Source organism: Pempheris klunzingeri, chromosome 11, assembly GCF_042242105.1.
Source record: "Pempheris klunzingeri isolate RE-2024b chromosome 11, fPemKlu1.hap1, whole genome shotgun sequence".
Lineage (NCBI taxonomy): Eukaryota > Metazoa > Chordata > Actinopteri > Acropomatiformes > Pempheridae > Pempheris > Pempheris klunzingeri.
In genome coordinates, this window is record NC_092022.1 from 5,477,668 (window position 1) to 5,503,695 (window position 26,028).

The window sequence follows — 26,028 nt, forward strand, 5'->3', positions numbered from 1 at the left end:
TTCAATACCTAAACATTGACATTCCTCTTTCTAGTGTGTGGCTGTTATCTTAGAAATGCATTTATGGCTTTGTCACTTGCATCAATCAGCCAAAGCTGATAATTTTCAAAATGCACGGCGCCAGGGACTTCCCTGCCACTGCAAGGTCAGAGTGAGCGAGATAAGAAAGTGGATCCGTCAAGGTGAAGCACAATGTGCATAGGGGGCATGTTTGGACTTGTTGAATTCTCTAGCAGGAGCATTTACAGTTTATTACTTTTATTTGCATTTTTTTTGGCCTTGGTGTGAGTTTTGGAATCTGAAAAGCTCGTTAACACAACATGTGACACTGGCAGGTACATGCTCTCCTGATTTCTGACCTCTGACCTCTGGTTTAGTTTTACACAAAAATGTAGGTAATATGAGAAGTGGGCATTACCACCACTGTCCCATACTGGAGAGGAGTATCACATTTAAAGGATAATTCCAGTTTATTACAGCTTGAGTCTTATTTATGTAGTTTTCAGTTCAAAGTCAAAGTGCTATGAAAAAGTTCTGTTATAGCCCAAACTATGAAAGCTGTAAGGAAAAAAAAAAAGTAAAGAAATATCCATGTATGCTTATGAAATGCAAAATGCTGTGCCATATTTGATAACCTATTCTACCCGCTGAATATAAAATAGTCTTAACTGCAAGTGTACTTCTACATCTCAAAGTCACGTTTTTAAACATTTACCACAAGTGTGTTTTGATATTTGTGATCATGTGATCCTGAAACTGCTTATAGGCATTAAAGATTATGAGGATGTGAAAAACCTGACAGTGTTCAATTAAAGTGTATAATACCACAATGATGTTGGGTAACTGCATCTCAAAAAAAGATGGCATTTCTCGTCCTTATCAAGAATTCCACAGTAAAGGGATATTCCACCGCATTTTCCTAAGCAAGAAGGCGGAATCTCTGACATCTGAGTTCGACTGTAAAGCAACAGATGAAAAATGAAAAAAATGTGGTTTCACATAGCAGGTCATGTCTCAGGGAACGAGTAATCAAATGGCAGATCACAGATCTCTGCCAAACAAATACAAACATTAGAGCTAAATCTGAGTTTTTGATTTGATTATAGAATATAAATCTAATAAACTGTTCCCAGTGGTGGCAGACAGAGAAATGTTGATGTGTGTTTTGTACAGTGTGTGTGTGTGGACATCAGTTTCCTCCTGCAGGTAACGAAGCTCTCACCTGTTTACAACAAGTTCCTGCTCTGGAATCACAGCATCTAGCAGCATTATAAAGACATCCAGGTGGAAGTATAAACATCCTGGCATTGTGCAAAACAAATAAAGCATTCCTCTGCTTTGTTTAGTGTCAATCATACGGCAGGCTTTGCCAAATTAAAGCTAGGATTTTATTGCTCCACAAACGCAAGAGAAGGCAATCTCAGGTTTGAATAACTAAGGAATAAAAAAAGAGAGACATTCGAGCATTTTTTTTTTATTATTGAGAATGAGAAAACAACCTTCATTATAATCCCAGCTCAGTGTTTATCAGCATAAATAAATAAAAGTAAAAAATAAATAGGCTATTAAATACAGTATAAAACAACAGGCAAAAAGGAAGGAGTTTACTCTTTGATGAAGGAACTCTCAAAATGCTTGAAAAGGCAGCAAAAGAAGAAGATATCGCTTTGGAAAGTGATGGGAACTTAGAAAAATAACCAGTTTGGTAATATGGTTAACAGAGAAATCATAAAAAATGTACAACATGTAATTGCAACCATTAAACCCGAGTAATAACAAAAGAAAATCCCTTTTCCGATGATGGATCTATCAGCTACAATAATCATAGATACATTTGAAAATACAGTCAAAATTCAAGTAAAGGAAAGTGTACATCAGTAACACAATGATTTGCAGTCATCAATTAAGAGCACTGGGGAAATTTTCCACTATTCACTTCCCACTACAGTGGAGAGCTGCTTCATTGCAAACCGACACAAGCGAACTCCCTTAATGTTCCACAAACAGGCACTTTGAAAAAAACGTCTTTGAATGTCTGGAACGAGTTGAGCACTAAATTGTAAAAGTTTCATCCCATCAACACTCAAACCAACAGAAATATGAATGAATTTTTTTTTATAGCTTCTACAAAACTAAATGAGACATTGAAATTGCAAACCAAACTATTATTATGCATGAAATCATCTCAACCACAAGACTCATCATCATTAAATCTTTTTTTTTTTGTTTTTTTCGGGGCATTTTGGCAAACTCCCTCTTCATTACTGGTATGCTACAAACAGATGTACTGCATCCTCACAAAAACTTCTTTCACTCGCACAATTTCTCACTCACTTCGATACCATTTCATTTTGTTCAGGATTTTGTGTGTAATTGCCCTTTTCGTGCAATTCTGAGATAAAGCAAGACAATGAGATTTTTGATCCAAGTGCTACATTATAAATTTTAATCCCAATGTTTTTGGTAATCACCCAAACACAAAGAATATAAAAGTGATCCTTTAAACACAGAGTACCTCATACAAATCCTCTCTTTTTTTTTCCTTTATATAACACCACATACACGATTATAGCTTAATTTCTGCGTGGAGCCAGCAGAAGGCCAGAAACAACACCAGGTCCATCTCTGTTTAAACACCTCAGCAACACTTTCACTCTTGGCCAGCTCGAGCCCATTTCAGCCCTCCAACCTCATTGGTCTAACAGGAAATGGGCCAAAGTGCCAATTAAAGGGAGACGCCATGACATCAGCACCAACCACAACGTGAACCAGAGCCAGACTCCACTGCTCCCATACGATCACACGTAACTGTGCTTTCCCTGTTTGTTTGACACTGGATGCAACAAGCTCAGGGTGTAGAGTTGAAGCTTTTCCCAGAACTGGCTTGATTGTTGATTTTTATGAAGCAGGAATGTGAAATGAAGAAAAAAAATAAATGCATGAGCAATGAATTGCATCTGTACAGAAGACATGGATAATAAAAATAGATATCTAAATATACAGAGTCTACTTGATACATCTATTGTTGTATATTTGCTCAATTCCTGTGTGGATAAGATGAAGATGTCAAAAATGTACAGTGAGTCAGTCCGATTCAGTCGGCCTCGAAGGATGGCACAGTTCTCTTGGTCCTGCCGATCCAAAGCCGTCCCTGCAGTTTCGCTCCAGCTCAGCTTAGAGTTCAAAAGGACTGCCTGCTTCAGTGCCCAAATGAATTTTTAATTCCTTTTGTTGTCCTGATCACACTGCAAACACGCTCAGGGTGCTGGTCTGGTCCTTTAGACCCAAGATGCTGTAGGCAATTCTTTTCAAATGGCCAGGCAGCCTCACCCCGATGTTCTTAATGTCCCTGTGAGAGAAAGAGACATGGCAGAATATGAGAAGAGCTGCACGTGGATTTACACTTTGGCCTCGTTCCAACATTTTTCACACACACATCCTTCCTGCCTCTCTTGTAGTAATCACTCATCACTCATCCAATGTGACCAAATGCCAGCTGACTCCATTCATGTCTGGCTTGATCGCTGAACCAGTGCAGCAAGGTGGGGTGTGTTCCAAGTTAGTAATCTCCAGAGGTTTCAATTCATCTTCAGCATTAAAAGGAAAACACTGGGGGTTTCACTCTTCAGGAGCACATGAAGCAAACCTGCAAAAGCCCTGCAAAGTCAAAGCCTTAATTACAGCCTTAATTACTTAACGAGGATTCTCCCTGTTGACCATGAATCACTTGTCTGGCAAGCAGAGGGTGGGTCGTAAATAACTGCTGGTTTTCAAAGAGTGCTACCAGATGCCCTGAGATGGAAACATGGGGCCATGAAATCACACCATTCTGTATGACAAATACTTCAAAAGGGTTTGTCGTCTGCTTTACAGTCTGCACATCTTCCCAAATCAAAAGCAAGACCAACTGAGATACGTACACCAAGGCAGAGGAAGGGGAGGGGGGGTATCCTTTTGGCTGGTCATGCGGTTAGGAAAAGCTCTGGCCCTCATTATTGCCCCAAAACAACCTCATATTATGTGCCTCACTAAGCCTTTTTTTCCCAAAAGGTTGAGTCCATTTCATTAAATTGCCCCCTTAATGCTCCTACACATCTGTGAAGATTCATTTGCCTTAAACTACCCTGTGATAAGTTCAGGGGGTACGTTGTGAGAGCACCTCTTCAATCTTTCTAGAAGTACAAACCGACTATGAATGAGGCTTCAAATCTCATCCATCTATTTCAGGGCCTTAATCTCCACTAGTTGCCCCAGCTCCACAAGCTATTCTCTCCTCTTCCTTCACTCCTTTAATGTTGAAGAGGCCACAAAAGCCCTTTGCCCTCAACAGGCAAAACTGGTGGTTTTCAGGGCTCTAGCAAAAGTGCTGCCCAGGGCAGCTAGTGTGTGTGGGTGAAGGGAGGGATGAGAGAAGAATGAAGAGAGGAAAGAAGAATAAGGACTGCAGCGACCACAAGCCACCACCACCAGCCAACCACAAATGAACCCACTCCCTCTCCTTCCCTCCATTACTTTTTCCATCTCAAACATTTCTCAAGTTGTAACTGAGGTTGGAGATTATATTGTGCGCAAACTATACTGCTGGCTGTAAAAAAGAAAAATTTTAAGGAAAACAAATACATAAACTACTAGAGTCCATAATAGACTTCATCTTGGGGGCAAAAACATTCCTGTGTGACATGGTGGTTTTAATTCATGGCATAATTTGACAACAAAATGTTCCTCTTCTTTGGCAAAAGTGCGCTTGACAAACAAAAAATAAAAGATCCTAACTCATTATGTGGTGTCACCAAATCCGAATTTGCGTCTCACTTACTCGTTCTTCATCTGCAGGACCTGGTCCATGGTGACGACACCAGCACATGTGAAGTTCTCACTGTACTGACTCATCTTGATGGACTCCAGCCACTCGGACACCGACCTGAAAGGGGAACCGTCCGAGCCGCTGGTGCTGGGCAGGCGGATGGATACGCTGCAAGCGAAGAAAAGTAGATCCAAATGATGATAATCAACCAGCTTTCCCACAACAAAGGGGGATGACTGAGGGCTGTAATTACTGTGCAGGAAACCAGTTGGTGATAAAAACCAGTTGAAGCAGTCAGTCAGATTAAGATATAATCACAACAGCCTTTTGTCCTTCCTCACCGTTTCTGGCTTCAATGCTCCCCCACAAAAGGAAAAATATGCATTCATGCACACAATCACATACAACAGAGCGTCAGTAATCCCCTGCAAGGAGTGAACACACATTTCTTTCATTAGCCTGGCTGGCAAGGTGTCGGTGTGTCCGTTTAATGGTTTAAGTAGAACATCTTAAAGCCATTCCCCTTTCTTCACCAAACAACCCCTTTTAAAAAGGTAAATTAAATGGTGAGCTGCTGCCAGAGCTGTTTTCAAATGTTTTGAAGCAGTTCCAGGTCTCAGGTCAATCGAAACCAAGTTCATGTCAAGTCCCAAGTCGATCAAACCAAATTTCAAGTGAGGGGAAACAAATGTGTTTCATGTCTCTGTCACTACCCTCAACAGTCTTAAAAATGCAAAAATAATAACAAAAAAAAAGAGTTAAGTATTGAGTCTCGTCAATTAAGTTTACATGTTATTTTAAATTAATTTAAATCCATATGGCTACTATTATAAAATACTGTTTTTTTTCTTTTTAGGATAACAGAGTTCTTTCTAAAGTGAATAAAAGTTCTGCTTCTTAGAGGAAAGCACATAACTTTTTATACCTATTATCAGGGTTTTATGCTACATAAGCAGGGTTTTATGCTACATAAGCAGGGTTTTATGCTACATAACATCAACCAGAGGGGAAACTAAGAGAGACCAAAAGGAATTAGTAGAAGTAAGACAAAAATTGGAATTTATATAAGAAGTATTGCAAACGTTTTGGTTACAGGGTTGTTTCCAAGAACTGGTTGCTGATATAGGCAGTTACTGAGGAGTCAGCACTGGAAAAATATGCATTTCAACCCCTTAGTCTGGTATGTAAATAAACCTTACCGAGGGTCAAAGTCTGCGATGGTCTTCAGGGAGTCTGGGCTCCGCAGCAGCTTGTCCAGCAGGCTGACGATGTCTCCAAAGCGCGGCCTCTTGGATCGATCCTGAAGCCAACACTGCAGCATCAGCTGGTAAACGGCTGAGGGACAGTCCATTGGCGCCGGCAGCCTAAAAGCCTCGTTGATAGCCTTCATCACCTGCAACAAGTTTTTCAGGTGACTTATTAGATCTTCTCTCAGTGGTGTGTTTCTAAAAATATCTTTTAAAAGAAGAATTTGAAGGTCGGTTGGCTTTAACAGCAAAACCTCAGAGAAAAGGGTAATCTGTAAACTTGCTGCAAACACTGAAACTCACCTCATGGTTACTCATGTCCCAGTAAGGCCTTTCACCAAAGGCCATCACCTCCCACATGACAATCCCAAAGCTCCACACATCGCTAGCTGAGGTGAATTTCCTGTATGCTATGGCCTCTGGAGCCGTCCAGCGAATGGGGATCTTACCACCCTGTTCACGCGAAAAAGCTTCAAATTAGGGACCGAGGAACGAAAAAGGAGCTCAAGAATCTAAACCATACAGCAAGTTGTGAAGACGTGGCAAAGGTGAATCATTTTTGCTTTTTTTTGCCCGTATCTACTTACACTTGTGGTGTACGTCCCCTCAGGATCGTCTTCCAGTACCCGGGATAGGCCAAAGTCTGACACTTTACACTCCAGGGAGTTGTTGACGAGGACATTGCGGGCAGCAAGGTCACGGTGAACGTAGCTCATGTCAGAGAGGTATTTCATGCCCGCAGCAATGCCACGTAACATGCCCACCAGCTGGAAGGAACCAAACTCGCCATCGTGGTCCTGATGGGAGAAAACAAGCGCTAATTAATTCAGTCTAGTAGACAGACCTATTTTCAAGTTTACAAGTAGCATCACTGTGGCAAAAGCTGCAGTAGCGGTGGTGTGTGTGTGGCTGACTTACCCTAAGGTACCTGTCCAGTGCTCCATTCTCCATGTATTCAGTCACAATCATAGCATGTTTGACTGCACACACACAGAAAAGAAGAATTGATACGTCTGAACTGGCCCAAAACAGCAGCATAATGTGATAAATTGAAAAACAACAACGAAACTCACAAAAGTCCTTACATTTGGTCACCACCCCCTCCAGACGAATGATGTTCTGGTGGGAGAACTGACCCATGATGGAGGCCTCGCTCAGAAAGTCCTGCCTCTGTTTCTCTGTGTAGCCCGGCTTCAGCGTCTTGATGGCCACTGCCACCTCTTTCCTCCCCGGCACCTTCAGAATACCGCGGTACACCTCACCAAACTCCCCTGCAGGAAAACCACATCAATGGGGCAACTGATTAAAAAAATGAGTGGGATTGATATGTTTTCTCAGGTTTCTAGCTGCAGGGGTTTGCTGTGCAACAGAGGGAAAATAAGGAAGTCTCCGTGGCTGTTCTGCCTGAGGCTCTCTCACAGAGGTGTGTTCTGGCTGGGTGTTGAGCGACACCCTCTGTTGTTTAATTGGTAGATAGCCTGTGGTGTGGAAGCATGGGAATCAGCTGTCACATGAGAAGAAAGGGGAGGGGGGGGGTGTCGGTCATGGGAACCTGGCAGGGTGAGTTGTTGAAAAAAGACTGTTGGTTCAAAGGGTAAAGGTGGTCGCACTTGAATAAACGCATCATGTATGAAAGATCTGGGCAGGACCCGGGGAGGTGCCCTGATATTCTTCCAAAATACTGTTCCTGCAACACTTTCTTTGTCTGATTCAAGTCAACTTCAGCCAGATCCCACTGCCAAGAGCTGCTACACAACAAATTGTCTCAACTTGTTGTGTGAGAACTCAGTCAGATAAATGTTAATCTCACTAAAGTAACCACTGTCAGTCAGCCTGTTAAGCTGTGGAAAATACACAATATAAACAGAGAGTCTGAGGATTGGGAAAATCTTTCAGCATCTCAGAGTTAAGCCTCACAGCAGATTGTCTCAGCAGGGTTGTCACTCACCAGCTCCAATGACTTTCTGTTTGGTTATGTGACTGGGGTGGATTTCAGTGGCAAACTTCAGCACAGCTGTGTTGGGGTCCTCGTATGTATGTGGATCAACGTAGGTCTTCAAAGGCTTCAACTGCTCTGTGAGAAAAAGAGCGAAAATGGTTGTAAGTTAACAAATTAATAAAATAGATTGAATAAAGCGAGATAAGGAGATGAGAGAGATTTTTTTTGTCTACCTGAGCTGGAGAAGTAGGTGTCCTCTGGTCCCTGCCTGGTGTGAGAGCTTCTTTTTCTGAATAAAAAGATAAAAAACAAAGAACAAATGGATTTTCGTCTTTATATCATTTGCCTGCTTTAATATCAATGGCACAGAGCAACCTTTGTTGTCATTTTTCTAGAAGTTCTAACGCTCTCAAAAGGATCCCGACACTGGTGCAACGTGTCTATTCACACAGAGGCGGCCTTTTGATAAAGGCTGATGATGGACTGTGTTTCCCAAGCCGATTTAAAGATTGAAAGACAGACAAGCAGGCGGGAGGGAGGTGGACAGGCCAGCTACAGACTGCTACAGTACAGGCCCAGGTCAGCTTTACAAAGTGCCTGCGGTCTGGTACAGAAAGAACCAAGCACCTCTTATCACCAACAATGTACCACCCCAGACCAATTTCCTTTAGAAGCCCCCAACACACACAGAATATAACCATTGAGCAATGACAAGGCACATTCAATGCAAACTCTTCCCTAGTGAGTGCTGGGACACAGATCCAGATGAAGAGAAAGAGAAAGTTGGCTAAAGGAAGAGAGAAAGAGAGAGGTGAGGACAGAGTGAATGCAAAGGCCATTTGGAGGCCCCACAAAAGGAAAGGCAGAAGAATGAGGGAGGAAGCCAGTGAAGGAGGCCGCTTTCTGACTGATTAACAGGACAGACAGACAGGGAGAGCAGCAGCAGGCGGGGGGGTTTACTGACCGTTTGCGTAGGAACAGGACCACGACCACTATGAACAACATGGCCGCTCCTCCAACTCCTGCACCGAAGATGACTGCTGTGTTGCTTTGAGTGAGGCGTTCTGGAAAAGGGCAAGTAAAGAAAACACAAGACGCACATCAGAGAAATCCCATTTTTGAGTAAAGTTCGTGAAACTTTTTTTCTACAGTAGATCTCCTCTGTACCTTCATGTGAGGTCTCAAACTGCTCCTCTATGCTGGAGCCTCCAGGGCTGCCATCGCTGCTGAGGGCCTGCACCCTGAACAGGTAGGTCGTGCCCGGTGTCAGATCGATGATCTGTACAGAATTCTTCTCCAGTATGAGCACGATGTAGGTAGTCACATCCAGGTTATCATCCTGGGAGGCAGAGGAGGGAAGGTGAGGGAGAAATTCAGTAAAAACTCTAGATAATGTTCAGTTTAGAAGCTCTCAGGTGTTGTTTAAACTAAATATCTTGTATATAAATGTATAATAAAACAGCAAAATGAATTCATTTAGCAGGAAAATAAACAAGAGTTGCACACCTTCTTGCGGTAGCTAAGTTCGTAGCGGACGGGCCGGGTCTGGAGCCGTGGTCGGGGGGATACGTCCCAGGAAAGGGACAGGCTGGTGGAGGTCCTCTCCACCAGTCGTATTGTGGTGATCTTCGGGGGATCTGAGCACAGAGCAAAGTGAATATTTCTGTATCTTTGGGATGTGAAAACCTCATTTCATCTCACTCCTGCACCACAAATTCGACTTGCAGGGCTGTCACTGCCCTGATAGCATCCGTCATTACTGCAGCACAGATAGCATCACTCCGCTGCCACATATCAGTAACACCCACCTGTGTAGTGCAGAGATGTAGTCAGGGCGCTGGTGGACGGTGGTCTATTAGCACGTGGTGTTGCTTGACTAGCAAACATTGACACGCCGCTATGAGCCTCCACAGTGAAGGTGTAGTTGAAGTGAGCATCCAACTCGCTCACTGAAACCCTGGTGTCGGTCAGGCCAGTGCTGGCTGGTTCGTAGCGGATTTTCTCTCCGCAAGACTGGCACACAATGCCCTCGCAGCGCTGGCATTCAACGCTGTAGGTGATGTCGCTTCGACCGCCGGTGTCCTCAGGCGGGCTCCAGGAGAGGAGGAGTTTTCCTGTGGAGAGCTGGGTGGTGGTGGCCACAAGGTTTGTTGGGGCGGAGGGGAGGCCTGGTGCACACAGATTAGAGAAGGACATGGGATGTTAGAGAAGCACAGGAAGCAAAATGTCACTTTCTGAGTTTACACTCAGAAAGTGACATTGGAAATGACATTTAACTGCTCATAAATAGTCAATATTTTCTTCATTTTCTTATAGCAAGGTTCTCATTAGAGATCAAGGGGGCTCATTACCTGAACAGGGTCCAGTCGGAGGGTCGGTTGGGGCCCGGTAGAAGCCATCCATACAAGGACAAACCAAAGCCCCATATTCCAGCCTCTGGGTGTTGACAGGACACGCCTCACATTTGTCACCAGATGCTGCAGCCTTAAAGAAGCCGGGCTGACATTCTGCAAACACAAAACCACATTTGCATGAGGAGAATAAGTTCAACCGTGACTTCAGGCAACATCCCATATAACAAGGCAGACAGCCAGTTCCTCCAGATAATTTAAGTGTCTTTCGAAGACCGGTAATGCTGTGAACTTTTAGCCTTGTGTGCAACACAACAAGGTTCGGAGGGCATGTTATTATGTCAAGGCTAAAGGTCAGATCTGTACAAGCGGCAGAGATATGGGAGAGAAACTAGAGGCAAGGCTCTGCACAGTGTTGACTCTTCCCATTAAAACACACTTCAGTCCAGCTGAGATGCTGCTCACATGAGCCCAACCCTGAAACAAAAATGCAGACTCCCTGCCTGGCCGGCACTCCTACTCCTTACTTTGAAACAGTAACGTAAAGACACCACTACCACCCCCTTGATGCTTTTCTCTCTGACAACCAGTCATCCCACATTCCACAGGCATAAGTCAGTCAGAAATAAAGGCAACAAAACTCAGGAAAGCCCTAAGAAAAAGAAGTGGAGCAGAGAAAAGCAAAGCATCCGTTTGTACTCAACAGTCTATTATATTTTTTTTCTTTCTGAAACCCACATGCAGACTTTTGAAATGGTATCGCCAAGATACAGTAACACCTAATTTCACACGTCCGACTCGGGATATAGAAATACAGGTAGGTGATCCAGCTGTGCGTAGCGGTGGTGAAATATGAACTTAATATGGTGTGAAATTTTGTAGAGAGCGCGCCATAAAGGAGAGTGAAAACGAGACGGCCCCCCTTTAACTCTGCAAAAGCATTCCAACGGCTGCTGCTCATGTCCTCACACCATCACACATTTGTCCACAGACACACACACACACACGTTCATGTATGAACTGCACACATGCACCCACGTCCATATATATGCACAAAATACACATCCATGTATGCAAAGCACACCCGTGGACACATGGGTAAATCTGACATCAGAAGAGGGATTATGTACGCTGCCTTACACCTGTTCAAGTCCTTCTGCAGAGTCATTTCACGCACACACGCATATATATATATATATAAACATACACACACACACATTTCCTTCCTTCCTTCAGTCATTTGCCTGGAGCATTTTAATAACTCATGACACATGTCATAAGATTGTTGACAATGCAAATGAGAGACAACATTTGGCCAAAGGACAAGAGAAGAGAAAGATACATAAGAGAAAAAAAAGAACGAAGACAATGGCAAGAGAGAGAGATCAGACAAGGTAGAACTGGGACATGATAGCCAGTTGAAATGAGGTATGTGCGACTGAGGCGAAGCAATGAAACATTAAGTCGAAGGCAAACACACAGTTTCGATGTCAGATTCCAACAGAGGCGCGCTGAAAAGCAAAGCCAAGGACGAAGACAATATCAAATTCACTCAGAGATACTGTCTCCGTCTATGACTGCCTTTCACTGCGGTTCTCTTGAATGAAGTTCATTTGGACGCCACAAGTGACCACACACAAGACGGAAAGCACATGGCTCCCGCTCCATTTAAGTCATATCAAGGGGATTTACTCGACTGACCATGAGTTCCCTTCGACTCCATTGAGCTTTTTCTATCATTGTGGTTCACCGAGTTGCAGCAGAGCTGCTGTTAAGAGGTGTGTATTAGCTGAAGAGCATGGCAACAATGGTGGAAGGAAACATACTCAGCATGAGAAGAATTTGTAAGTCTGCCCAATAGGCTTGCATGTTACTCAATCCTCCCCTCAAGACAGCATCTTCTCTCTGTCCCGGCCAGCTGTTTCACTAACAGCCACTGCTATTCATTAACGCGAATGAGGCAGAGGTTGGGCGAGGCAGCAGAGAGGTGCTATGAAGGAACAGAAGGTTGAAGAAAGAAAGAGGGGAATACTGTATCCTGCTGAGGACTAAAGAAAAGTGGAGTGAGAGAAAAGGGACAGGCCAGGGCGAACTCTTGTATTGAGAAGGGGCAACAGCTGCTGCCTCAAACCCCAATTCATACCCCTACCTCTCCTCGTAATCCCCAAATTCCTTCCTCCCCTTCTTTCTCTCCTCCAAGCCCTCAGTAAAAAAGGCTCCCAGCTAACCCATTAACATTGCTATTCACCACTGACCAGCAGGCAAGGAGAATGCCATGCCATTCAAGTGTTGAAAGAAAAAACATACACACACAGGCACTGCAGATGGGAATAGCCGAAATGCCACATGGCAACTGAATAGAGGAGGACTAGCCTCTTTTTGGCGCAACAGTACAGGCTGCAATGCATCGTGGTCAGGTCTGTGGAGATGATGGCCTTACACTGTGAGCCGCCTCTATAATCAAGATGCATTCCAGTGCACACCACCCAACAGGAGGCCTGTAGCAGAGCGCCGTCACTGCAGCTTCAGTTTCAGTCCAGTTCTCCCATATAAAGGGGAATGAGTTTGTGCATCTTGAATACACGAGTCACTGTGACAGAAGATCAAAGTAGATGACTCTCTGCTGAGGTATTTAACAAGAGGATTCCTCGACAAAAGAGCAAAGTCCAGGGAAAGGAAACCTCTTGCTTCCATGGGGGAGATGGAGGGGGAGCGTTGGATTGTTGCTGGACACAACAGGAAACAGGAAGTATGAGGCTGATGCAGCCTTCCTTCCTAAAGCAGCCAATCAAAGCATGGAAATGCTGGGGAGCGTGACCAAATGACGAACCAGCCCTGAGACTACCAGAGTCCTGAGACAGAATAATAACTGTAAAGGAAGCTAAAATGTGTTGACCCGACATGAACGTAGGCACTAAACCCACAGGGGGGGGCACCTGAAATGAACGCTCTCTCTCTCATAAACAAAAGTCTCTCAGCCACTTCTGAGTTGAAACATCTGACAAACTCAGACCGGCCATTTTTTTTCCCTCCCTATTGCTACAGAGCGAGGAACTGTTTGTCATTTAAGAGGCCCAGTGTGCCTTGAGTGGCTCTGTGTTTGTTTATTGAGAGTGAGTGCAGGGGCCTGTTACATTCTGGGAGCCTCTGGAGTGGGAGCCCCCAAGGGCCCCCATGGCTTGTCGGCAGAAGTTAAGATGGATGAGATGGCGACAGTGATGAATGCATGGTCGGATAGATGGATGAATGGGGTAACATGGTGGCTTGACAACAGAAATTGCCCTCAGGACTGCCGGAGTAAGTGGTAAGGGGGCCCCCACAATTGAGTCCGGCGCTGGGCTTTTTAAAAGGCAGAAAGGTCATGTCTGCCTCGGGGCAGTTATGAGTTAAACTGTGTATGGCTTACAGGGAGTCAGTGGCCAAGTAAAACAAACACATGGTCACAGTGAGGATGAGGAGGAGGAGGAGGAGGGAGGAATAGTCGCAGCAGCAGACGGTGACTTGTCTCATGAGGAAGGAGGTTAAATTCAAAAGTATGGCCAGTGAACAAAAACACGTCTTGGAAAAACAAATCCATAAGAAATAAATACAATGTCTAGATCTTTATCGGGGCAGCTCCACAAATACATCTGGAGGCAAGCGAGTCCTCTCTCTTCGTCTGTGCCCTCATCTACTGCACTTCTCCTCCCCACCCCCCTATTTTCATTCCTGACTTGGTCAGACCTGTAATTGCAATATGTCATGTCATTTTGTTTGTATGCAGGGTGACAACATGTCATTAGCATTTTGGGGGAGTCGGGTTGTGGTGGAACAATGGGGGTCTGTGATGGGGGAGGTGAGCCGGTAAAATGAGCCAGAGGTCACTGAGGTAGAGGAGGGGAGGGGGAGGGTGCAGTAAAGGTGTAGGGGCTGATGGAAGTGTGTGCCTGTGGGAGGGAGGGGGGCATTAGTCAAAAGGATTAGCTGACCAATGGAGCAGCTGTAAGGGCATTACATCTGTTTTACAATTGCACTCAGGCTTTCATCTGGGGTTGTTAACAAACACAATAAATTCCCTGATCCCCTTTCTCCTCTCACTCCCTCTGTCCACTCAGGCTCACAGACAGGAGGAGGGATACGGGGAGTGAAAAGTGGAATCAAGGAGGCTCAAAACATACTCAGCATGGTTAAAAGTAAAGCTGATACTTTGAAGAAACCCATCCTGGCTGACATGAAAGCTTCCAGAGGCTTCAGCTGCACTCCAGTCGTGGTCATTTGGCCCTGTTTCTCCATGTTGTTGGTCAAATCCAGACAGCCAGGTGGCAAACACAACACCATTTTACAGCACTACGCCGAGCCAACATGTCCCACACTGGATGCAGACAACTGTCTGCTTCCTGGTTGGAGGAAGAGGCCAAAATGGGACCAAATGCACCAATAAACAAAATGACTTATCAGGCAGGACAACAAAATGGAAAGTGGCTGAGCGAGGCCGCTCAGAGCAGAGCGACAATGGAAAGCCCTGAGCCAACGGGTCGGGGAGTCACCAAGGGATTAGGTGACCTCCGGTTTCCGCTGTGAGCTCGTCCTGTTAGCGCTGAAGGGTGGGTGGGTTGTGTGTTGTGCTGGGGGGGAATGACTGACTGACACCGGGGGGAAGGAAAGTGCTGACCTCACACACCAACAGTACAATACAATGTGGTTCACATTGCTCTGCACTCCCCCAGCATAACACACACATACATACACACACCCAGCCTCCGGGCTCAGGAATGTCACCAAGAGGAAATATGTCCCAACTTCCCCACCACAACCAACACACATGCTAAAAAGTTGCCGGGGCTCAGTTATCTGACTAATAGCAGCCATTTGAAACTAAATTAGGAGACTTGAAGCCAGTTCATTGTTTCATGAAAAGAAACTAAATAATCACATTTTTTATTGAAATTTGAAGAAACTAAGCTATGCTAATCAATATTTTTACTTTTACGATGAAATGATAATGTGATGAACCAATACGTTCTCCATTTTTAGCCTCTTCTTACTCCTCGTTTTAGTTGTCTGCTTCCCAAACTCTGTTCATCAACACAAATTTTACCAACTAGTGAGCTAGAGACCCTGATATTTGAGATGGATGCCAAACAAGAGCTGACAGAAGAGTGAATATTGGACATTAGTTTGTCAGGTGATGAGAAAGAAAACTCAGACTATGTATATGTAGACTATGTATATGTTGCTTTTTTTTTTCATCTGCTGGATGAGGGAAATAAGCTAACGTTACTGTTTAGTAACAAGTTCACCATATCAGCTTTATAAAGTGACAATATCTGAGATGTTGTGTTGTCAAGTAGCTAAAATGTTATAGAAATAAATCAATTAATGCAGTTTTATCTTTATCTTTAGTGCTAAGCCTCAAAATGCCCAGCTGAACACTGTCGGCCCTCACATTTTTATTTTATTATCCATTATTATCCATTATTGCTACATGCTAACGAGGAAAAAATCTGTGGGTTGTCTGTCTGTCTTCACTGTAAAAATACACACGACAAAAATAGAGTGTCATTATTGTCAGTGCATAGTGCAGACAAATGTAACCTATAGAATTGTTAATACAGCGTCCTCTATGACACCACAAAGGCTCAACTATCACACTGCCACACTTTTTAAATCACAACAGTACAATTTGCTCTAATCCACATTAAAGACTCATAGAAGCCATCAGATCTCCTGGTTGCTACATTTCCTGTCATCTTGTTCACAGTAACTGCCAGCATTGTGTTCACTCCAAACGTGGTCCAACAAGACGGTGCATGACACCACTTGAAAGTGCCTTCAGAGTTGCCCCATTATCTAACCAACTCCCTTAATTTCAGCCTGCTAGGCAGACGTTACCTTGGCACGAGATCTGAGGAATCCACAAATTCAAAGTAATCACGGTGGCTTTCAAGAGACGAGGAAGAAAGAGAGTTTATATCCAAACTGCACGTAAAACAGTAACAGTAACGTAACAGCGCTGTCCGATAAGTCGGTGCCTTGTGCTTTTTTTTAAATTTTATTTCTGAGGAGGCTACAGGGATCAAGAGCCAAGGATATTTGGTGGAGCAGAAAATTTCAATGTGGGGATTATCCTGCAGGAATGAGATGATTTTATTACATGAAATCCACCATAAGCCGACTAAATCAAAACCCAGAGTTCCATAGGTGTGGTGCCGTGTTCGTGTCTCTTTGTACACTCCCCATCAGATAAGCTGAAATTGCACAAGACTTAAAAGGTTTGGGATGATTATGACGAACCAGTTGGCTCCAGGTACAAGCAGATTTAAAGACTATTGGCCATGAAACACCTAATCTCTGGCTTTCTGTAGGATGTATTTCCAAGTGAACAATCAGCCTTCCCAAACCCTACATCCATCATAAAGTTCACCAACAAAAAAAGAGACTGACAGCTAAAGTTTGCGTTTCACCAAACTAAATGTTTATGCTTTAACCACTATGAGAAAAGGGCCGGCTGTTTTTCTCTCCCCCTCCACTAAAAATTCTCCGATTGGCAGCATTGTTCACATTTTAGCCTCTATTTATCTTTACGAGTCACTCGTGGACAAATGTATTTACCAGTCAGAAAGAGGAGAACTGTACAGTCTAAATAGTCCCATCAGGGCCGTGTGAAACGGGATGTTTAAACTCTGCTGGTGTCATATTCGTGACCTGCACACCAGCTAAAAACAACAGTCGCTCTGATTTCACGGACAACATGAACACATGAAGGAAAAACTTTATGTTTGTCAGTTTGTTGTACTTGGGACAGTTTGCGCAACAGTGTACGTCTGGAGTAGATTGCATTAAGAACTGTAAAAAGGTGACAGCAATCATGTGTTGAGATAAGAAACCATCAAATAAACACAAGCTAAGAGGTGGAAAATTGAGGCTAAAATAGAAAGACTCCTTAGGGACAGGCAGGATGTGGGGAGAGAGGTAGAAGACGGCAAAGGAGAGTGCACAAAGGCAAAAAAGCATGCAGAACCAGTAGTTACTTTACTTAAAAAGCACAAACACACCCAAGTCAATTACTACCCATACAAATCTGTCACCACAGCGCACAGTCACACAACTACAACTTAGTCACCAACTGTTTGTTACATCAGCTGAGGATGAGTTTGGAGACACGGACACAGAGGGAAGGAGGGGAGAGAGGAAATGGTTTACTGGAACTTCTTTGGCGAGGGGAGTAATAACTTTACTGGAAGTCAGTGGACAGTTGTTCCATCAAGACAAAATTTTCACCATGACACCAGAGCTGCCCGCAGCGGTCCAGATATTCCACGCTGTGTCTCCCTTTTTACATTTGGCCTCGTGGAAACCCTAATGTGGGATTAAGCCTTATTTTTTGAGGCTTTGGAGCGACTGATAAGGTGTGGTCCTTAGTGGGGTGACACACGGTGTGCTGTTCTATTGTGCCAGGGAGGATTATGGGTAAGGAAAGGCGTGATAGGCAATGGGGGGAAATGGTGTCAGTGTCGATCGTGAGTCACAAGTGGAAACCCACAGTGCTGCTGGTGATTTAAAAGCCAACCCCGTAATTGCAAAAAAGTTGTTTTTTTTCCAGAATCTAAAAATAAAAATGTTTATTTTCTCACTAAGGAGACTGAAAGCCCGACATCCTGATTTAAAGCAGGTGTCACACACTGAAACCTGCTTCTACCATGTTTGTTTTTGATCATTGTTATTCATTAAATAGATTCTTGTTATGGAAACTGACTAATTGCATTAACTCAAGTCCTGTGATAAGTGTTATTTTATGGTACTTGTACTTTCCATGTTATGCTGCTTTTGGCTCCTACTGTACAACATCTAAATAAACATGTACTAATATAGTTAATATTCTGATTAAATTAAGTTTTAATTAAGTTTTTAGACAAAATACCCACAACATGCATAAATATGATGCATTGGTATAGTTTAAATTACAAGTATCCAAAATTATCTTCACCATAACCAGCTTCAACATTAAAATGCTGCTTATATGCTAATTCATTGGTAATAACTATCAAGTAATATAATACTGTAATATTATAACACTCTGATAGGAGCCATTCTACATAATAGGTAGAAGTTTTACTTTTTTCGTTTTACTTTTGATACTTTAAGTATAATGTACTGGTAATACTTCTGTACTTTCACAGTTTGAGTGTTTTTACATGTTACTAAAGAAAGAGATCTGATTAATTCAAATTGTTTAAAAAGATATTGAAGTTTTGATGCTGCATAAGCTGGTGAAGCAGTAAGAGAGGGAAGGGACGAGGAAAACCAAATGCACAACAAAAAGAGTATTAAAAAAGAAAGTAATTAACTTGACAAAAAACAGAGACAGTCTCCATCGGGTCTTCATCACTGTTGAGAGGATTGTGGTAATAAACATAAATCCTGAGAGCAGCTTTCACTGTGTTTACTCTATTTCTGATGCATTTCATAATTGACGCTCATGTCGTTTGAGAGCCAAAATAATTCTCTTCTATGGTACTCTTTCATAAATAACAAAAGACGGTTTTGTGCCTCGCTACTGCTGACTGAAATGATTTACGGCCAGCTCATAAAAGCTTTTACATTTGCTGCTCTAAACATTAGTAGGTTTCTGCAGCACAGGAAGTGTTGTGTTTCATCTTTACAGTTTGCCTGTCCAAAAGAAGGACTCTGTAGTTAACATGACCAATGACGGCCACCAACAGAACAGCACCACACGCCACCTACGGAAACCTCAACGAGGAGTTCAAGGGGGGAAAAAAAAGATCCTAGAAACACAGTTTGAAGGACGAGTGATGTCTGAGCCAAAAACACCACAGCAGTGAGCGCTGATGAGGAGACAGAGACAATAACCAGATAAAGTCACAGATCTCTACTTTAACAGCTCCCACGGGGCCAAGGAGTCATAAAACTGAGTGAACACATCACTGAACATGGAAACTTTCAACCGAAGTAAGAAAAAAACACCACAATTGAAGTTTTGTGGTTTCTCCCCGAACAGCCACGCAGTGCAGGAAAGACGCGGGGAGAATGATTAACCGTGTGTCTGTATGAGATTCCACTTTAAGCCCTTCGAACCATTCGTCTTGGCCCCGCGCTGCAACCCTGTGATTCATTTCCACCTTCATCCACTACTTCCAACTTCTCATTTGCCTTCAACTCTGTGGTTTTTTGGGGGGTTTTCTTTGTTTGGTCATTTTTATGTGAGGGCTTGACCCGGAGCTGCTACCCCCCCCTCTCCCCCCCCTCCGCCCTGGGAATTCCACAGGTCTGGAGTAATGTTGCGAGGACTCCTCCTCGGCAAACTGATCAGGAATGTACCAACCGGGGGAAGAGGAGGTGGAGGCGGAGATAGAGGTGGAGGTGGGCTCCTCTGGCCTCACAGGGAAACACAGCGCTTCATTGTTCTCCTACCTTTGCATTCCATTCCTCACCTCTCTCTGTTTTAAAATCACACCCCTCCACTAAACACAACCTCTCCGTCACTTTTGTATGACTTTTCTTTCATTCCTTCCTCCCTCCCCTCCTCCTCCTCATTCACCACCTCCCCCCCTGTAATCACCTTACCTGGCACTTTCCCTCAGCTAAGACTGATGCACTGGCTGAATTTCATGCACTGAATTTCATCGCGTTTATCTCTCGGTTGTGTCAATGGGAGGGAAACTAAGAAAGAAAATCTATTATAAGCAGGCTGCGTATGGATGCATATGGACTGTGGTCCAAGGTGTGTGTTCCATACAGTGATTAGAGGAATGCATACCTGTGTGTGTGTGTGTTAGTATGTTTCAGGTCATGCACTTGTGTGAACAACTGGGAGTTGCAAAAGAAGCAGCGGAGGAGGAGGTGGAGGATGAGTGCTTAGGCCGATGGGAGTCTTTAGGTGTTCTGTCATGCAACAGATCACAACAGGCCCTTGCATGCCAGCCTGTGTTGTATGTTCACATACACTGATGGAGCCACACAATACATCCCAAAGCTGAGGCTCAGTGAATTCATGAAAACAGAGGGGGGGAAAGGGAGAGATGACAGGGGGACATGTCGCTCACAAGAGGAGGGACGCTTTCTGTGATGCTCCAGATGAACAAAGTCAGTGAGGCTCAGAAGCTTCCTCCTTCCTCCTCCCCTTTCACCCCCCGCCAGCCTTGAAGATGCTAATCCATCACAGTACAGTAGCCTCCTGGCTGCTTTGATCACTTTCAGTCACCCTGACAGTCCTTCCCACAACAATAAAAGCCTTCTTTGCAGGACTTGCAACTACACAACTACTGCCTAACTACAAAGTCAAAGGAATGAGTTATGGTTGGAATACATAGCACACCCATATCAAGATAACAGAACATGATAGTGAGAGTGCAGGAAATTACTTGATGCAACAGGCTGTAACTTATAAATTATGAGAACTGTAGTGAGAGGTGAAGTGTTTCGGCATGACTTCAACATTCATTAAGCAACTTTTTAAATATGTGGTTTCAGAGTGAGTCATGGCTGGGACCAAAATTCAAACCCTGTAAAGAAGATTTCTACACAACGTTTCGTGCTACAAAATTAGTTTAAAAGAAGTTATCTCTTTCGGGAGTAAATATTGAATTGTTCATTTAAGTTTTAAACTGCAGCCTGAGTGTGAGCTCTCAGCACCTTCAGAGTGACTACGTTTCTCACTGCCCAACCTGAGCTTTGATGACATAAGGACACATCATTTTACAGCAAAGGCTAATGATAAAGGTTTGTACGAGCTTACAATCATAGAATCATAGCTGATTTTTTAATTTTATAAGCATTGTTTCAAGGTCACGAATGATACCAGGACATGTGCAAGCAGGTCCGAGCATTCCTTCCATCGCAGAGGAGTCATGTTAGCCAAGGGGTGAATTCCACTGAACGAGAATAATAACCCCTATGATAAATATCTGCAAGCTGCCATGCGGACTTGTTTTACAACCTATGGCAATTCTAATAAAGGTAAATGGTGAGTCAAGCCAACGCTTCCTTTATAAAACACTCTTATGGGAACTGTGTCCTGGGTTCACACCCAAACAGGCTGAAGTGCCTAAGGGTAGAAAGACCTTTACAAATACCAAACATTCAAGAGCACGGCCTTACCTTGGCACACATCGTCGACTTCTTCATAGCCTGGTTTGCACTGGCACTGCCCAACTGGTACCACCCACTCCCCATCCACAGTGCAGTAGATGCGAGGCACCTCCTCGCTGACGGCATTATCCACGCACACCCCACTCACTTCCCTCAGTGCCTGGTTCTCGCCTCCGGCAACGGTGTCCGGGAACGATGCAAGGCTCTTCACTGTGGCCGGGCACGTTTTGTAATAGACCCTGACGGAGAGAAGTGCGATGCAGGCGCCAATGTCTTGAAAAGCCAAGTAGAAGCCTTTTCGAGACAGGTTCTCCACCACTCGTGTCTCAGTGTTGATACGCAGATCATTTTTGCTGGTGATCTCGTCGGGCGCTATAGTGGCCACTTTCTTAAACTGGCCCTTGCGGAAGGTAGTGCCCACGTCTGCGTCTGACTCAGATGTGAAGAGGTTGAAGGTTTCCTTGCAGGTCAGCGAGGCTCCATCCAAAAAGTTGTTGCAGTCGCGTACAATAAACTGGAGTTCAACAAAAACCCTTGAAGCTGATGGACGCCTCTGGATGAAGGTGGTACGCAGCCAGTTGTCCTGCTCACGTTCCTCAACATTGCAAACAGAGTATGTATAGAACTGAGAGCCGTTCAGGGTCCTCTGGATGACCTCCCACTGAAACAAAACCACATAAACCAAAAAGGTTAGAGGTACGAACACAGACCCCTGGGGAGCCCCTAGGCATACTAGGCTGAGCCACGGCTAACCAGTAAGAAAAAATTAAAGGGCACCATAGCATTTCACATGTGGGTTCAAACACTATGACATGAACCTGGAAACAAAAACAGTGTGTGTGTAGAAGGACCCATGGCTCTACACATTGCGTGAATATATATATATAATATCTTTCACAGCAATAACACATTTCTGCAACATGTAAAACTCCACTTTATGAGCCTTTTACAGCATAACAATACAGAAAATCCCAAGGTCTGTGTGAGAAAGCATTTCTGACATTGCAAAAATACCAAATTATTTCCAACTCATTCTTTCACACTGCTACTGTTAGTGCTACTGCTGTTACTGTTGGCACCTTTCCCAAACACCATTGCAGCTTGGATACTAAAAGCTGCCACAAATATTTAAAAAAAATAAAAAATAAAAAAATGACAGCATGTTTTAAACTAACCTTGGCTCTTGAGGAGCAACTGGCCCCCACGGGGGCAGATCATGTGGTTTGCTCTCTGCATGTAGCCACTGTGCTATTAATTAAAGGAATGTGCTTCGTTGGCTGAGTGTGTGGCTCTCCATATAAACTTGATGTACAACAGCAGAGCCGACACCTCCATTAAACAGCTGGTGAACATTTTTTATATGGGGCCTTTAAAACTTGAAATAATAATTATCATAAGTGATGGCAGTTACATGGGAAAAGTGTGCACATTAAAACATGATTCCAACAAACCTCAAAAAATGATAAGAACACCTGATGCTTATTAGTGTAAAAAGTGAAACTAAAGTGTCAGAGTGATTATCTCACCAGTCAAACCTCTCTTTGAAGAAGTTGGGCAAGCCACTGTGAAGAGCAGGTCTGCACATGCCTTTAAGTCATCAGGACATGAAATGAGGCTATTTACAGTGAATCTGCATGAGCCTGACTGGTCAATTACTCTGAAACCACAATATGTGAGAAGGCACAAATGCCAACTGTACACTGGCACAGAGACAACCACAGCATTTGGGTGTAATAATGTAGCTATTCTCCAGACTCATCTCTAAATATTTAACCCGGGTTTAAGGAAAAGGTAGCCGGGGCTCATTGGCTCCATCGAAAACCCCTCCCCCTCTCAAAAGAGGTACCACATGCTGCAAACTTTAAAAGTTAATTGCCCTCTAACATACAATTCTGGAGCTGAAGCCTTGAAACCGCAAGAAGCCACAAGTATTCCCAGTTCAGAGCTACCAGCTATTCTGTCTGCCTAAGCTTTGGTGTAGTACAGACATGCTCTGCAGGCCTGATGGGATCCTACAGCTCCTTCTCATATCTATACTCAAGCAACCATTAGACTCCAACTACCACATTTTATAGAAACCTGACGCGTATACACACTGAACGGCAAACCACTCAAGTCAAACAGTCAAAGATTTTTTGCACTCAGTTCAGCCGGGGCCCTCCTTGTGCATTTTCAACATGCAGATTTATCCTGAAGGCAAATTCCAAGTAGAAACGTGGGAGCTGGAGGAGAGGCGATACTCACCCCGGGTCGGTCTCCCTGATCTAAGGGCCATGTCAGCCAGCCCAGCTCACCCCCTGTTGCCCTCATGTCCAAAAGCACCTCTGTGGAGACACGGGAACACCGTCAGTACATGAGAACATTTTAACTAATCAGAAAAGGCTCATTTTGACTCAGAAGTGATGGAAATCATCACTTCTATTTCTTCAAAAACACACATTTACAAATGGAAAGACGTTTACAAATGATTTTAAATTTGCTGTATAGCAACCCCCATAGCTGACAGCATGTAATTTTCAAATTAATTCCACAAAAGTTACATCATCTTCAGTTTAAAATGTTGGTCAAAACTCTGGTTGAACAAGTCTTAGGAGTTCGTTTTATTGGCTAACTTGAATATTGTAATGTCAAACTAAACTATACAATAAAAACACTGTAAGTAACGTTAAAAAGACATAAACATACTAAAGAGAAACAAGCGAGATAATAATGTGGTTTAGAAAATTCAGACACGAATTAGACTCTATCTGACTCTGTCTCCACAATTCACCTGCTCGTGTTAGAAAGTTTAGCGCACATGCAGACTACACCCTCAGCTCCGGCGGCTATTAATGATTAAATCTACAACTTCAACCAGAAGCACTTGTATTCAATTAAAGCGTTTCCATAGAATATAACTTGAGGCTTAAGACAGGATGTTTCCTGGTTTTAAAGTTCCTTAAACGAGTTTTCCCCGCATGGCACGCGTGCTCTGCTCCAATAAAAGTCTCCAAAAAAATTAAGGTGAACAACTTTATTTAAAGAATTCTGTTAAGAAGCGGCACTCACCTTCTTTGGTCTGTAATGTGATTAGTATACCGTTAATGAGCACATATGAAAATAATAAAGGTCTGACTCCGGCAAAGAAATCCATTTGGCAAACTTTTCCTCCCTCTCCGTGTCTCTGTGCTCCTGGGCCTGGCTGGACTCTCTGAGCGCTCACAGCGACTCCGCAGCTCATTCACAAACGGGCCAGCGCGTCACTGACTCCTCCTGCAGGAATGTGCGTGTGTGTGTGTGTGTGTGTGTGTGTGTGTGTGTGTGTGTGTGTGTGTGTGTGTGTGTGTGTGATCGGTGGCGCTTGAGAAACTTTTGCAACCTTCAGGTCCTGTCGGAAAATTCCGCAGTTTGTCGCACATTGGGAACAAGTCCTGAAAGTTTAAATTCCAGGTACAGGCAGGCGGATGCACGTTTATTGAGATTGAAAACATACACTATAATAACCATCTCTGTGTGTTATATCAACCCCAAACTATCCCAGCGTGTTGCTATCCTCTGCAGGATCAATATAATCTTATTAAGACAAAAAGGTCAATTGTTGACCTGTAAATAAGTCGCTGCTTCTGTGATATTGTTAATATTCTAGTCTGTTTCTTGTCCTTTGCTCCACATTGAAGCGATTGAAACAACAAATTACTATGTCGGTTCCCTGAAGTGAAAAATAAGTAAGCAGTGGTGAAAAAAGTATCATGGTGTGTTCTTCTAGAGAAAGTAGCAATACAGTACTTTAAAAATACTTCATAACAAGTAAAAGTTATAAGTTCTACACTCAAAATGTCACTCAAGTGAAAGTAGATACAGAAGTCTTCTGATAAAATACTCATTATGCAGACAAGTGGCTCCTGTGAGTGTTTTTATTATCATTAAATATCACAATATTATCATTAAAGTCTTACTATGGTCGTATTTATGTATGAGCGTCTTCTTTATATGTTGTTGGAAGTTTAATTTGTAACAATGCATCATATTACATATTACAGATGTTTACTGTATTTGTGTGTAAAACCTTACTGTCAGATAAATGTAGTGCAGTAAAAAGTACAATATTTCCCTCGGAAATTTAGTGGAGTAGAGGTTCAACATAGCATTAAATGGAAATACTCAAGCACTCAAGAACAAATTGTACTTAATAACAATAAGTTACTTTCCACTATTGATTAAAAAGTGCATTGCTTTGTCATTATTTTTCTAAATTCTCTCTATGGTGCATCCATGGAGGCCTGAAATACTGAACTACTGCATTAAAGAGACTAACTTAATAAATAGAGATAAATAAATGTTGAAACCACTTGTGAATTAGAAGATAGAAAGTTTATCACCAACAATTTTCAAAATCGATTAATTGTTTTTCTGTCATTGGAAATGAGGACAAGCAATCTGAAGATGTCTTCGTTGGATGTGGATTTGTGATGGGTATTTTTTTTACCATCGTTTGACGTTTTATAGAATAAACTATTCACCTTTTAATCCAAAAAGTAGCAGCTCCTCCAGTAGAATTTGAGTTCACAGGGGGCGCTTGAAGGCAGCATAATGCTGGTTACAGTTTTGCCTACCTGCCTA

At 43.3% G+C, this 26,028-nt stretch overlaps 2 protein-coding genes across 4 annotated transcripts in view; one reads left to right on the forward strand and one right to left on the reverse strand.

Moving 5' to 3' along the window:
• Positions 1-26,028, forward strand: part of LOC139210208 (solute carrier family 25 member 45) — a 180,195-nt gene that overhangs the window by 97,298 nt on the left and 56,869 nt on the right. The gene's annotated exons all lie outside the window — the stretch shown is intronic.
• On the reverse strand, positions 1,477-24,598 carry epha2b (eph receptor A2 b). Of its 3 annotated transcripts, none has more exons than XM_070838809.1 (17): positions 24,478-24,598; positions 23,674-23,753; positions 21,439-22,090; positions 10,342-10,497; positions 9,799-10,158; positions 9,497-9,627; positions 9,158-9,329; positions 8,955-9,054; positions 8,224-8,279; positions 8,000-8,125; positions 7,137-7,322; positions 6,970-7,031; positions 6,639-6,848; positions 6,355-6,504; positions 6,004-6,197; positions 4,817-4,972; positions 1,477-3,349 (listed from the first exon to the last, which is right to left on the reverse strand). In XM_070838809.1, the coding sequence occupies exons 1-17, from the start codon at positions 24,560-24,562 to the stop codon at positions 3,241-3,243; spliced, it is 2,985 nt and encodes a 994-aa protein (XP_070694910.1). In that variant the 5' UTR covers positions 24,563-24,598; the 3' UTR covers positions 1,477-3,240. The 3 variants fall into 3 exon arrangements, with proteins under 3 accessions (XP_070694910.1, XP_070694909.1, XP_070694907.1); XM_070838808.1 differs by having other exon boundaries at positions 7,125-7,322; XM_070838806.1 differs by having other exon boundaries at positions 6,970-7,322.